The sequence below is a fragment of the Triticum dicoccoides genome, chromosome 2A (assembly GCF_002162155.2).
Source record: "Triticum dicoccoides isolate Atlit2015 ecotype Zavitan chromosome 2A, WEW_v2.0, whole genome shotgun sequence".
NCBI lineage: Eukaryota > Viridiplantae > Streptophyta > Magnoliopsida > Poales > Poaceae > Triticum > Triticum dicoccoides.
The window spans coordinates 37958025-37973193 of NC_041382.1; the positions used below are offsets into that span (position 1 = coordinate 37958025).

Consider the following 15169-nt stretch of genomic DNA (forward strand, 5'->3'; position numbering starts at 1 on the left):
TACTTTGTGCAATGGAAATCGGATTTATCTTCAGTCTTAGTCAGTTCTAAGGTCACGTTTTAGGGAGCCGACACGTGTGCCAAAGCTTGGGTCATTGACCCTTATAATACTACACTTATGCATGGATTAGTACATAAGTAGGTCAACAGTTTTTTCGTATCAATGGTACGGCATAGCTAGTTCGAAATGGGGCCATGCATATGCAAGAAAATAAAAAAGAACTTCAGTCTTTTCGGTGCTCCCTTTCATTGCATATTCCGGCTTCCGTGGAAGGAAATCCGCCACACCGGTTCATCAAATTATGCAGGTTATTATATATCCGCCACACCTGTTGCGCTGATGCAGATCGAGCTACTTAATAAATCAGCAAAACACTTATCGTTAGATAAACCAGAATGACAGGTTATTTATTTCTGATTCACAGGGTGGCATTTGCCGGCCCTGGTGGTAGAGAGAGTGGCCCATTTTAATCAACAGATCTGCAAAGCAAGCAACATATACTGCTAGATTTCACTAAAAAACTAAAAATTGTCTAGTAGTAACAAACAACAAGGGTCAGGGGCATGGCTGGCGGGGCACCGGTGTGAGATCAGGAGTCTAGGACACATGAAGAAGAGGATGAACCCAGCTGTTGGAAGGCAGCTTCAGCTTGGTAGGCCGCTGATCCAATCCGCTCATGAGAAAGCCATGATATATATTTCAAGGACAAGTTGGGAAAATGGAGAATTGAGCGTGTGTTGGAGCTTCATCAGAAAGAAGCGGATCCCAACGCACTTGGAACTCCCTTGTAGAGCATCTACAGTCATTCTTAGTGAACATCGGCACAAGTGTCACTTTGACTCTTTGAGGATGGCATGAAGAGCTGCTTCCAAAATTGGCATGTGAAAGCGCTTATCATCCCCATCAGAAACTAGTACGGGTTTTTTTTTCTTTGGGTTTTTTTACGGTAGCTGTAGAGCAATGTTTTAGTAGCCTTGGATTTCTTTTAAAAAAAATTGAGAACCCTAAATTTTTTTTCTACTGAGAAATAAGGCATTGTTTGACAACACTCAACGTCTAGTTTCACCCTAGAGTAGAATGAGAAAGCATTGAGAAATTTAGTTTTGAGACAAAGTGCACGTAGAATGAAACCTTAGCTGACTAACATCAAGTGCAAAACGAACTAGGAACAAACATCCTAGAAATAAGATTTGCCTGCAGTCCTGCACAGAAAACCGCTTCAGTAAGTCCTAGCACACAACAAAGATGGCATGTTAAGAGAAGCCAAGATGCCATCAGAGGTAATGCACGAGACCATATCCAAGAGCTAACATGATTACAGTTCCAACATGCTCCCTCCGTTCAAAATCACTTGTCATGGTGGTTTTAGTTCAAATTTGAAACAAGTAATTTGGAACAGAGGGAGTACATCATAATTCCAATAGATTCTCAAGTTCAACGCTAACTCAACAATCATTTATTTCCACGTAGTAATACACATATCCTAGAGAGCACATTTATTCAAGTTCAAAATTGAATGGACAACTCACTCGTACTCAAAGAGCCTACAAGACTAGAATTACATCACCAACCGATAGTACATCACAGAACTACAGCGAAACACAAATCGCCATACTGGAGAAACCAGAACACCACAGAACAACAACTCTAGATCGCCAGTGTTCTTGCCAACGGCAGCCCCCACCCACCACCAGCATTCATCTCAAATCTTCTGGAAGCGGAACTAACACATCCAACTACACTCATCAACCATTCGGAGGCGTCCGAAAACAAGTTTTGCCTCGAATAACAGAGAAGACCGCGAAAAAGTTTTACAAAATAATGGTTGACTCAGATCGAAACCCGACTCAGATCAGCTATGGTCGGTTACAGCCGAATAGTATCCTTCTATATATGTACTTCAAGAGAAACCGATATCATGCACATTCTGAATTGGATGCGTTGGTATCATCTGATCATTTAAGGACTTTCTTGACTTCCTCAACAAACTGTGCTCTCCTTGAGGGATCCATCTGAACAAGTGACCAAAGAAAAAGCATTAACATTATTTGTTAAGACACTATATATACATAAAATGGCAACATTTCATTCAACCACAATAATTACTTTCAAGTAATAAAACAGTAAGTATGCTCACCTTCTCTAGTAGCATAGAAAGACCCTGTGGCAAGGCTTCTAGATCTGGACTGGAGTCTGCAACATCTGAGAGCAACTGAGATACCCTTTGAGCCCTAAGTTCTTTGATATACTCCTGGTAGTTTTCAGGGTTTTCCCTCCAGGCAACAAAAGCATCGTCATCATCCCATTCAGTGCTTGCTGCTTCAGCTCCCTTAGAAGCCAAGTACCATTTCTGGATCAGCTCGATTGCTGATTGGTGAGAGAACTGCTTGCCACTTACACCTCTAATTTCCTTTGCAAGAACGTCCTCGGATATCCTCCTCCTTAATCTCTTGTAGAAGAAAGACCTAGAATCTTCCCAGTCTACAACCTTCTTAATCACACCCTTAGCAGCCATTCTAAGGGAAGTGTCATGCAATTCAGCAAACCGCACCGCAATTTGAGTATACAAAGGCAACAACTGTTTCTTCCGGGCTTCTATGCTCTTCTGAAGGGATTCTGACTCAGATAGACTTCCATTTTCATGCTTTGCTCCCAGGAGTTTTGCCTTCAGATTTATCAATTCTGGGTCAAGCCTGCCCATGCACTCTTGGAGTTCCTCTGACCTGAACTTGATCTCAATCAACCCTTGAGGTTCAAGAACATTACCCTTTGCAGTCCTCTCAGCATAGAACTCAATTCGATCTGGATTTATCTTGCTATCAATCACGACCCAAGCCCCTCCACGTAGCTCTGCAGCCTTGGGGATATATACAAAGGCAGGCTGATTGTATGTCCTAAGGTTCTCAACAATTGTTGACCCAGCCTGAAGGATTCCTTCAAAAAGATCTCTTTGCCCACCAGAGAAGCCTCTCCAGTTAGCAAGGATGAACAGAGGTAATCCTTCACGGTTGAAGTCCAGCATTGCTTGAGCTGTCTTAGTAGCTGAATCTGGAAACCAGACTTGCCCAGCACGAGGAACAGACCGCTCATGGGAATCAAGCTGGCCTGGATCAGCAGGGATGAGCTGCATCATAGTCTGTGTCTCCACAGCTATAACACCCACCGGAATCCCTCCGAGTTTCGCTCTGCCAGTAACTACTGACTTCGCCCATCCTTCAAATGTCTCCACAAAACTGTCTTTGTCGAACATGCCTCCCAACCATTTCCCTTGGTTATCATCAATGCCACTGATGGCTGCACGAGGATCACATGTATTCTCAGGGATATATGCAACGGGTCTGTCAGGTGGGTCCAAAGATTTTGTAATAGGAAGAGGTCCACCAATGTTGGCAGGAACATAGCTGAGCCACCTCAATATATTAGACACACCTTCAAGGTCATCTGAAACTGTCAGATGGACAACACCGTTTGTCGCCATAATTTTGGGGCCACCCAACTGCATGTGGGAGCTGTACACTTCCCGGCCAAGAAGCTTGTTCAAAGCAGAGAACCCGGTTAGGATAATGGGCTGGTCAGTACGCTGTATGCACCGTATGCCAAGTCGAGCAAGATATGCTCCTATTCCAACAGTCCGTCCAGTCACAAATGTAAGCGTAAATGTCTCCTCATAGGCCCTAGAATAGGCACTGGCAATAGCAGCACTTCCATGTATGTTCTCCACACCTAGCCCATCCTCCTTCCCCACAACAGAATCAATAACCCACCTAATTTCACCATTATCAAACTGCATCTTGTGCGCTATAACAGAAGTGCTAATACGAGCATGGTCTTCTTCAGTCAGATAAATGTACTGAAACCCACGTTCAGGGCTGCCATCATCAGACCATCCAACACGGAAGCACGATTTTACTTCATCTGCTATGCCGATCCGAGCACCAGAGTTTGCTGCCAAGTAGATAAGAGGAAGCTTCCTCTCACAAGCTAGGTTGGTAACAGTTTCAAAAAATGCATCTTCCCTTGGACCAAACGATCCAGCTCTAAAAGTAATATCATTTGCGATGACAACAATCTGCCTGCCATTGGGATATTCAGGAGTGGACATGTCCAAGATCCAAGCTACCATACCAATGTCATTGAGCCCAGCAGGACGCTCCATAGGAATTACAGGAGTGCCCCATGACCCATTCTTTTGAGCAAACACCAGCTCCGTTGCTTTAACATAACATCGGTTATTGTCACTAGAAATGTTAGACCATGACTTCTGCACTGCAGTTTCAAATGCCTACATTTTTGAGTACTTGTCAGCTTTTGGACACATGATATCACTAAGAATCTGCTAACACAATACATACATGTATAGAGATAGAGAGGGAGATACTCACCAACGGAAAATCATAGCAGTATGTAGTTCTGTTGTTTCTAGCGGAGCAACGTTTCAGATCAATAACACTCAAAGGCTGATATGGAGTATTCAGTGCAACGCCATGCAAAGGACCAGATGACGATGGAGCAGAGTGGTATACTAGTTTCTGTGATTCTGTATCTTCAACCTCACGGTAGATCTAAAAGCATTAAAAACACAATGAGCTTCCAAACATAATTAGGTGGGAATGACAACTAAATGATCATAATAGTTCTATGAATAAATGCTACAAGTTCAATTTAGTTTGATTGGTTACACACAGAAAAACAAGATGCAAGGGGAAGGAACTTACATCGACAGTGCAGGTGTGACTAGTAACATTGGTTGTTACAACTCTCCAGGTACCACTTGCAGGCCCATCGCTGTCCAACTTAAGTTTCGCCTCCCATTGGCATACAGAAAGATGATGCATCCTTGCACCCACAAGTTCATGTATCTGTAGAGCCATTTCTTTCAGAAGCGAGCATGCAGTAGCTTCATCTTGGCCAATATCCACAACTTTGTTCCTGAGTAAGATGAAAAGTTCATTGAAGGCAAAACACAAGAGCAAGACCTATTATGTGCCACCAAATGAACAGTGTGCAGGCTTACCCTGAAACAGGAACAAGATCAAGAAGCTTTTGCTCTTTCAATATGCACAAAAACATATGAGAGTGACCTGTCCTAATCGCGTGAAGCTCCAACTCTTCTATAGCAGTCATCAGCGATCTTAATATGCTGCTCGATGTAAATGAAAGAGATTCCTCAGCTCCTCCCACCTCAACATCACTGATGTGGCCTGATGTGAATTTGTTGGAAGCACCGGGTTGCCTGACAAGAGTTCGGAAAAACACCCTGTGCAACATTTTGGGGTTTTCTGTATTTCTAAGTGTGTATATGTTCCACTGACGATCACGTGACGGTGTATACTTCACCTCATTGTATCCTTTCACTTTCAACTTACCCTGTAACCACAACAGGCTAAATAAATACAAATAGCAAACAGGATAATTAAAGCATATGGACTATGGAGTGTATCAAACAACACGCAGGCATTTTGATAGTCACATACCAACTCAAGAAGAGCAGAAAGAGGAGGCTCCACATGCCGGAGAACCGGCTCTTCCTCATAACAAAGCTTTTCATCCGACAAGAGGAAGGTATGGCACATAGGCATGAGTGCTCCATCCCTTTGAACAATGCAACTAATAACCTTCACACCAGCATCACGGAGATCAGCTGTGACAGTATTTTGTTCCAGTGTTGCAGAAAGTTTGTCTATCCTGACTTGAGCTTGATCGTTATCACCACTGAAAGGAATGAGTTAAATTATTAAAGGAATTATTCCACCAAATATTAACAACCAGATACAGCTCATTAGCACTAATATTGCACATGAACATACCTGTCTTCAGTTCCATGCATTTGATTATCAGCACCCAATAAAGCAATATGCATTATGTTACCCTCAGAGCTTGCATAGCGTGATGTATCCTTTAGTGCAGCTCCAATTGCTGCTGATACAGATTCTAACGACTTCACAATAACCATAGCACCCAATCTCTTCTCTGAATGCGCTTCAGCGAATTCCCATAAAGCAATAACACCAGATTCCTGATATTTCAGCTGGATACTATCCTTGACAAGATGAGGCTGAAAATGGTTTTGGTGTTAGCCAACTTGAAGAGCAGTAAGATGTAGTAAAATCAAATATTTCCACACCTAGATTCTGCCAGATTTATTTTAAAGAAGCATAAGCATCTTGTTTCAATAGGAACTTTAGTGTATGCTTCCTAGAAATGCAAAGGGAGAGTATGATCAAGTCCAAAAAATGATTTTATGTAATACCTGGTATAATCGAGATATGTACGTCTCGATCACCCTCTGCTGAAGAGTGTGATCACTACAATCAAACAAAGAAACCAGTGCATCTTCAACTGGCAGCGGGGCAGTCACTAAATCTCCCATGATCTCACTAATGGCCGTCCTTTCTTCAGTAAACATCTCAAGTTCTGAAAGGCTCCTTGCAATGCTTGTGCGGAGCTCACTAAGCTTGGTTTGTTCAAGAAGCTCGCTAGCTTTAAGGGCCAACTGCATTTATTATGACGTAAGTAATTCATTAGACTAAGATATCAGAAAAGTATTATTCAAAAGCTTCCATTATTTTAGGTTGCCATTGTCACCTTATAATATCTTTTGTGATTGAGGGAAGAAAAGCGAGTCAACTGATCCTTGTAGGCAGCAGGGTTTGGATAGACCAGTTTCTCCATGAGTGTTAGTATCAGCTTAGTTTTGTTTCTCACACCCTACAACAAAATCGAATTTTAAGGAATGAAGACTGCTTCAGTAATCATTTGCAATAAGCCATCAGATCACAAAACATTTACCTGGTGAGACAACACAATGTCTACAACCTTCTGGAGATCTTTACTATGTTGTTGGCGCAGGCGCTCAATCACATCAGACTACAAAACATGACAGTTGAAGGAAACAAATAAGCAGAAAGCGTTTCTAAGGAAACAAGACATAAGCCATATGCAAACTATTTGCTACCTTTTTTACACCTAAAATCATTAGCTACTTAATTACTGATAGATTCTGGTGTGAACTATAATATGTGCATGAACATTAGTTGATAATGTTCTCATAAATAAAAGGGAAAAAGGAATATCCTTTTAAAGCAATGATATCTAGTAGATCTGAGTTTTGGAATGTCAGATAACCTGAATGCCATCACTGAATAGTTCCTCAACCGAGAGATAGTCCTCGAAAAGGGACTTCACAATAAAGTGTGCATGGCTTTCTCTGCCACCCTCATATGACTTCAGTAGGCTCATAAGAGGCTCAACAAGCCTCTCATTTGTAGCAATTTCCTTCTCAGAACCATGTGCAAGATTTTCCTACAAGAAAACATGTTACAAAAAGCAGTAGAAGTTCTAGACAAGGATATCATAAAAGAAACCTAATACTGACCTCGATTATCTCTCTTAGCATCTTGGAAGGGAAATCCTTGCTCTTCCCATGGCCAACATTTAACTTATATTCACTGTATTTACCCTCCAACTGGTTGCATAAAAAGTTGAAACCGTTATGGTAGAACACAAAAAAAATATAAGATCAATAAGCAAAAACTGGGTTAAAATCAAATGAGAACTTCTGAGCTACAGTGCAAATTGATGAGATGAAGTATCAAATGTTCCAAGCTAAGAAGAATTAAAATGAAATATTTCAAGTTTTGATTACATTATTAGGAAAAGGCAATTTTAGAAGTTACACAATAAGCTACGGAAAATTACCGGTGATTGGACAATGTAAAATGAAAATTAACAAGATATAGTGACATGATGCTTATGCAAAGTGATACAACCCTTCTATATAACCAATTAGAAATCCACATGGCAGATTGAAATCTACCCAGACGCTACATATCACGTCTATTATCACATACCTCGCTCTTAAGAAGCCTTGGAAGTCTAGTTGCTAAAACAGACATAAGCTCTTCCCATTGTAGGAAAGGAAGCTCAGGAGCATCTAGACAGGATACCAGATCTTGTACAACCTGAAAAGAAAGCCGGGTATAATGAAAAAGGTAAACAAATGCTGAACAAATAGGTATGATCGGAAAAAATCAAACCAATTGCTGAAAGAGAGAAAAACAGCACAAGGATAAAAACAATCTGTAAAGTAGTGACCATGATTAACATACGAGAAAGAGCACCCAAATTCAGATTTTCCAAGACAGGCATAATAAACTTCCATAGGTTACAAACAGTTTTGTAGCATAAGGGAGCCAAAGTCAAGGAGGAATTAGGGATAATCCAGAATTCATAACAAAAAAAAGGTGCTTGAGGAGAACAAGAAACACGTGACAAAAAACCAGAAATATAGGTACTGCAAGGTTCTTGATGTTTACTTTGTTGATCGGGTGATCATATCCTGCAAGGACCATCCGAGCAGCATTCAAGCTTGTGGCACATCTTTTGTGAACTTGACCAGAAGCAGCAATAGGAAGGCTCATTTCTGGGAAAGACCCGTTAAATGGCTCAGCTCTCTTCACAGCAGAAGGGTCATCAAGATCAAGTCTTGCTATAAGATCACCAGCCTAGAAAAAATATATTAAGTTCAGATACTTTACGTGCAATTGTTATGTACAGCAGAAGCAATGGAAACGTTGTGATGTAACCTGCATAGGCTGGCCCTCAGACAACAAAACATTAATGACACCAGCAGCAGGTGACAAGAGGGGCATGCACATCTTCATAACCTCAACTTCCGCATATGGTACATCAGCTTCAACATGAGCACCATCGGCAACCAAGAAACGAAGAAGTTTGCAGGGTGTCTCAGCTAATAACCTTGAAGGATCGTGATCATTCTGCAAGAACGATGTGTCATTTATTTACACAAGGATACAATGTGGCATGATCAAGAATCATTAATTATTAATAGTTCCTTTTTTATCACCATAAAATTGATGCAGTAACATGATGCCCTAGAAGGTTCATGACATAGTTTATTACAGCTTGATTATAATAAATTCTTGATTAAATTTGTAATAAACACAAAGCATTGTGGTCGGTAGTTGCTCAGATTAAGAAACAGAAGTAGCAATATAAAAACTGGAGCCCTATTAAATTTTTTACAGCTATGTAACTTGTCTTTACATCACAACTTCACAAGACATGCCATTGATAACGCTTATCATTATGACCTGGTTTGTTTGGCTGCTTAGGTAGTCACATTTACCACAATAGCAGCTTGTTGTGACATCAATTAGTCCATAATAATGACTTAATTGTGGTTTCTTATGGCACATGACTAGAAATAAACATCGTAATTAAATTTCTTTAAATGAAAGTGGAAAGAAATGAATGCTAATGAAGCGAATGACGTAAAAAGCCACAAATAGGGCTGGAAAATATCAAATCAAACACCAAGATTAGTTAGAAGGAAAGGAACAAACAGACAATTATTACCTGTAACAAGCATGTCTTTCCATCAATTAGAAGCCGTGTACCACCGGCCTCTTCTTCAGCATAAATTACATGGCTGTTTCCATCCAACTGAAGAAATTACAGCTACTGAATCAGAACTCTTTCACCAGTACTTCACAACATTATATATCATACTTATGGACAGGTATAAAAACAAGACAAAATCACCTGCATTAAAAGTCCACCATCACATAATGTTTGGACATTTGCTTCAATAACTGATCCATTCATTCGCAATCTGTAGCTACCCTGTCCGCTCCTTATAGTTTCAATCTGTGACATGGTGTAGATGAGCGTCAACGATAGCTGTTACTTCATTACAACGACTCATTTTTTTAAAGGAATGTAAGACTTACTGTATATTTGCTTTCCTCTATATTCAAAGAAACAGTTGAATGGACAAGGGATATATGCTGCACAAAAGAAATTGGTCAACATTCAACAACATTCATCTTCAAGCAATATCCAGAGTTTAAGCCCATTAAAACACTACCTTTGGTGGAATCTGACCCTTGACGAGATAGCTAACATATTCAGAAACAGTGTCTGTGTTGCTCGTTATTGTTTTCTGCAGCACAAGACAGTGATTTGCATTAAACAACTAATTGTGTTTTTCGCAATTGGTTTGACAAAAGCTGCAGTAAGAGGGGCATAGTTTCTTACATATAGAGCTCCTCCAACCACTGAAATATACCAGGGAGGTCTCTCAGCTTGGACTCGCATTGCTATTCTGTTATCCAGCCAGCCAGTATGAATCCTGTTTTCTTTGAAGTCTGAGGCCTGATTTAAAGATACAGAAAATTGAGGCATGGGATAACTTTAAAGGAATGCCAGATGTAAAATGGTTGTATTACATCAAAAGCAGGGATTCAATATACAGGTAGTATTTCTTACATTCAAGAGATCAACTGTGTAATCAACATTTGAATGAATTTCTCCACGAATTTGAATCTCTTTTAGCGCAAGAGACATGTTGGTTATTGCTGCTGCTCTAGACACTCCATATGCAAAAACATGTCCTGAAATGAAAAGAGTAATCTTCCAAACGTAAGGACCAATACAAATAGCAAAGAGGAATATTCACAGGGTCAAATTTTGCATACCAAACTGAGAATCAGCAAATTCATGAATGCCTCCACCGGACTGAAAACAGATAAAAGGGGGAACAAAAATGTGTTCGATTTGGTTAATACTTGGTCAAAGCCCAACTCAACAATATAACAGTGCAACAGAGCCATGAACAGCTTACCTTAACAGAGAAATAGGCCCAAACATTTGGCTTGCTTTTAAAACTGATCTCCTGAATTATAAGAAAATCAAGGTCCGGTCAGTTTACAAATCTAATGTGCTAGAACCATAGACGGCATCATGAAATCTCACCTTTACTTTTCCACCGGTAGGCTTGAATCCGTCATCTGGATCCTCACTGGTTATCCTAACTGCTACACAATGACCCTTTGGCCATTGAGAATCCACTTCATCGAAGTTAAATGGAGTAGCAAGAGCTGCTGTTGTCCTCCAAATGTCATAGCCTCCTCCATTGTCCATTCCATAGAAACGTCTGATCTCTGTATAAGGAGAAAGTTAGGCACAGAAATAACATGGGAAAGTAACTAAAAAACTTACAATAATATAATTATTACCTGGAACCTGCCAAAGGGGTATACCCATTCCAACTGCAACTTGAGCTGCAGGCAAGTTTACTTCAGCTATCCACTCGGTGACTGGATGCTCAACCTGGATGTATGCCATTTAACAATGTAAATAACTGACGACAAAAAACTAAGTCCAGAGGAATGTTCAAAAGAATATACCTGCAACCGTGGATTAAGTTCCAGAAAATAGTATTCACCAGTCTCCATGCTGTAGAGATATTCAACAGTAGCAGCACCAACATAACCCACAGCCTTAGCAAGCCTCCTTGCTGCTTGCTCTAGCTCTTTCACTGTCTCGCGAGGAGCAACAGTAACTGGTCCTTCCTCAATAATCTGGTATAAACAAAAAATGGACGCAATTGGTCCTTTTGATAAACAACTACAAGTATGAAGTAGAACATGCAATACACGTGATGTTTTCAGATCTGGACCAGCGTTACCTTTTGGTGTCGCCGTTGCACACTGCAGTCACGACTGTGAAGCGCAGCTACATTGCCATATTGATCACAAAGCAACTGAACTTCAAGATGTCGACTCTACAAAAGAAAAAAGGGGAGGATTAAAACATAATATACCATATGAGCACATGTTCCAGCATACATTTCTAGCCTGCAAGGAATAACATATGAAGCTTCCAGGCGTGTAATATACAACTCGGGAATAACATGCTTGGAAAAAATGCAACTTGCTGAGAAGTCTAACCTGAGATGCAAGTCTCATGATAAATATTGGGGAGCCAGGAACTTCACCTTGCACTTGCTTAAACAGTGCTCTGACATCATCGTCATTATTAACCTGCAACAGATATTGAGTTAATATGTTGAAAAGGTTAGAGCTAACTCTGGGCATAATATATCACACAACAACCCCACACAATCTTTCAAATATAGTCCAATCAAATGAATGATGTACCTTTCGGATCCCTTTACCACCACCACCCCATGATGCTTTAATCATGGCGGGATACCCAATCATCTGACAACTCGCAAGTGCTTCCTCTGTAGTACTAACACAAGCTTTCCTATACATCTCCGCAGGTATCGAGTCCAAACAAACTTCTAATGGAATTTCCACCTATAATATAGTGTCTTTCGGTTATTAAATGTGTCCAGTACAAAGATCAGACGATGAGTTATCAGAGAATGTGAGATTCACCTGTGATCCACTCCAAGGAAGAGTCGGAACCCCTGCTGCTTGAGCAATGAGAGCTGAACCAACCTTGTCACCTAGTGCGTTCATTGATGATGATGGTGGCCCAAGAAAAACAATTCCGTTTGCATTTAGTGCATCTGGAAGTTCAGGATTCTCAGATGCATGGCCCCAACCAGGCCAAACAGCAGAAACACCGGTTCTCACTGCTATCTGCAACAGCAAAATTGTCATGTCATGCTAAATGAACAACTTGTGCATCGGTTGCACATCAACGGATGAGCAATACTAACCTCCACTATGAGTTGGACATTTGCATAGTTGTTATTGTTTGTTCCACCGGGTACTTCAACAAATTGATCAGCAATTCTAATGTGCTCTGCATTTATCCTCATGTCTTCTGGAGTAGCCATAGCTATCAACTGAATTGCCTTCTCTGACCCAAATGTTTCATTAGCCCATGTTCGGACACTCCGCATGAACTTAGCTGCTGCCATTCCATTGTTCGCAACTAATACACTGTGAATTGGTGTTTTGCCGCCCAATGCCATACAAAATTCAACAACCTTAGACAGCGAAGCATGCCTCCCATTATGTGCTTCATTCAGTATCCCATTCATTTGGTAGGAGCCCCTGGGTTCTTCGGACCCACTAGAGAAAAAAGAACAAATTCATTACGATGGTGACCATAACAATATAACATAACAAATACTTGGCTACTATAAATCGAAAACTTCAAATGAGCTTTCATCCGTCATGTGGGTACAGGTTTCAGATGGTAATTAAATTATTATTTTTAAAATTATAGGCAAAAGGCTTTCTGAAAATGATTCCTAAGTGCACAAAAATACTCCATGCAGTGCAACAGTGATGTGCCTGAGCAAATGCATTGTGTATGGCAACTATAATGTACTCCCTCTGTAAACCAATATAAGAGTGTTTAGATCACTAAAATAGTGTTCTAAACGCTCTTATATTAGTTTACGGAGGGAGTAGTTCAGTAAAAATCTATAAAAATATATCAAATGCAATTCAAAATATCAGCATGTGCGAATAATAAAATAAGCATAATCTATAATAATTCTATATTAAATTATAGATATTTTTCCATTTTAAAGAGAGATGCTAATTCTAATTTTAAAATGCTAAAGTACTTACTGTGAAATATCCACTTCCGGAGCTGATGTGCCCTCCTTTGGGAGGTCAATGATGCCGGCAAGACCTACATCCAGATATGCATTAGAAACTGAGCAAGTTTACACGATAGCTAAGAAGAAGCACAGGTGACAACTTTATGAATGTTATTGTTCTTCATGCTAGTAAATTATCAGAAAAGGTTTCTAGACATTCTTCTCTTTTAGAAGTATTATATAAGGAAAATGACTCAGTCATACATAACTAATATGCTGCTTATATGTATTCTTGCACTTTCATGTTCCTTCCCTTATAAAACATCATTTTGAATATTAAACATTCCTTCCACTAAAACCATTTAATCAAGAAAAACTGGGCTTTACTCATTACTCGTTATAAAAAAGTACTATCGTATCACATAAAAAAATTGTTAAATATTGCTGCAGTCATTTGCATCTTTAACGAGGTCAATAACCGCCATTCTGTGATCTAGCATTGAGATACCTTACACTAAAACCAACATGCTCTCAGTCAATAAAAGTATCTACACAAGTCTGAGGATGACAACAAAGTGTAGTTTGTAGAAAGGAAATGGTTTTCAGGTTGTTACCATGGCGAATAGACTGGTTAGGGTCTGACACGCCTCCATCGCCTCCATCCCTTAATGACTGAACACGACGACTTTTCTTCTTGGAGGTTCTAGAAGGGGCAGATGGTTGGAATGCAGCACCAGCTGAATTTACCGGGCGAATAGTGGATAGCGATGGTGTTGTTGAGGCATTAAAGCCGACGATGGGCAAATGTGTGGATCCCATCGTCCTCCCTTTGGACAAACAGCGCAGATGCAGTGTTCTTCAAAGAGACAGTGCCATCAAAGGTGTGTAAACCCCAGGTCTTGGAACCTGACAGATGCATGTGAATACAAATTGTTAGTTCACAGAGACAAGACACAAGTACTTTATGGGCTAATTCATGACCTTCCTCTGTAAGTTTGAACATCCAAGATGCTCTTGACCAAAACAGATAACGTGTGCAATTACTCCTATGACACAGGTTCGTACAAAAAGTACAAGGCAAATGATTCTAAGCTTTCACAGCTAATACATGCAGCCAAAAAAGAAAAGATGGCAGGTAAAGTAATACAGCAGCTAGATCAACAGGTGAGAGGGGGAGAGAAGGGAAAAAACAGCATCTACCATTTCCAGCTCAATACTAACACTCAAAGTGCATTATGACAGCCGGTAGCATCAACACGGCAGAAACAACACCTGCCTCACATGCGTACGGCGGCAAACTGACTACAACACTGGACCGCGCTACCCATGTATGACCGTGTCGTTGTGCAACCACCCTGGGTGAGCTTGCACTCAGCATGAGCATGTGTCCATGGAAGCACACCGTCCTAACCTAAGAAATACAGTGTTAGGCACGCGCAGGGCACCTCCAACGAGCCACACCAGCCATAATCACCGATAATTGTCTACTGTGCATACAGTACGGGAGCCACATTCCATAATTACTCCCTCCATGAGCACTCATGAACACGAAGCATGCCAGCGCAAGCTCCGAAGAACCCAATCCCAAGCTCCGCGTAATTTCAAACACCTAGTACAGTAAGTCCCGCGCGGGGCAGAACCCTTAAACCCTCTCCCCGCCACCCACGGACGAAGCACCCTAAGCAGTGCCCCAGCTCGGCGCGCGGGAAACAGAGCAACGGCGGACCAAGGCGGCCGGGCTCACCTCCGGGAGCGGAGGCGGATCGGGCGGCGGATCTGGCCTGGCCTGACCTGACCTGACCTGGGGGGAAGCGGCAGGGGGAATGGGGGGAGACGCGA

The 15169-nt window shown here is 41.0% G+C and overlaps 1 protein-coding gene across 1 annotated transcript in view; it reads right to left on the minus strand.

Moving 5' to 3' along the window:
* Positions 1-1425: 1425 nt before the first annotated feature.
* LOC119353036 (acetyl-CoA carboxylase 2-like) overlaps positions 1426-15169 on the minus strand; it is a 14441-nt gene continuing 697 nt past the window's right edge. The window contains exons 2-34 of the mRNA XM_037619612.1: positions 13945-14236; positions 13359-13422; positions 12494-12851; positions 12207-12413; positions 11964-12125; positions 11754-11846; positions 11492-11587; positions 11211-11384; positions 11040-11133; positions 10777-10964; positions 10646-10696; positions 10500-10539; positions 10291-10415; positions 10060-10176; positions 9890-9964; positions 9753-9809; positions 9565-9669; positions 9379-9465; positions 8586-8777; positions 8316-8504; positions 7851-7961; positions 7376-7465; positions 7126-7302; positions 6790-6867; positions 6586-6708; positions 6251-6493; positions 5808-6055; positions 5475-5712; positions 5015-5367; positions 4716-4929; positions 4383-4562; positions 2138-4282; positions 1426-2012 (exon numbers count right to left, since the gene is read on the minus strand). Of these exons, the coding sequence (XP_037475509.1) occupies positions 1956-2012; positions 2138-4282; positions 4383-4562; positions 4716-4929; positions 5015-5367; positions 5475-5712; positions 5808-6055; positions 6251-6493; positions 6586-6708; positions 6790-6867; positions 7126-7302; positions 7376-7465; positions 7851-7961; positions 8316-8504; positions 8586-8777; positions 9379-9465; positions 9565-9669; positions 9753-9809; positions 9890-9964; positions 10060-10176; positions 10291-10415; positions 10500-10539; positions 10646-10696; positions 10777-10964; positions 11040-11133; positions 11211-11384; positions 11492-11587; positions 11754-11846; positions 11964-12125; positions 12207-12413; positions 12494-12851; positions 13359-13422; positions 13945-14149 (6936 nt within the window). The 5' untranslated portion in view covers positions 14150-14236 and the 3' untranslated portion in view covers positions 1426-1955. The remainder of the gene's footprint in view (positions 2013-2137; positions 4283-4382; positions 4563-4715; positions 4930-5014; positions 5368-5474; positions 5713-5807; positions 6056-6250; positions 6494-6585; positions 6709-6789; positions 6868-7125; positions 7303-7375; positions 7466-7850; positions 7962-8315; positions 8505-8585; positions 8778-9378; positions 9466-9564; positions 9670-9752; positions 9810-9889; positions 9965-10059; positions 10177-10290; positions 10416-10499; positions 10540-10645; positions 10697-10776; positions 10965-11039; positions 11134-11210; positions 11385-11491; positions 11588-11753; positions 11847-11963; positions 12126-12206; positions 12414-12493; positions 12852-13358; positions 13423-13944; positions 14237-15169) is intronic.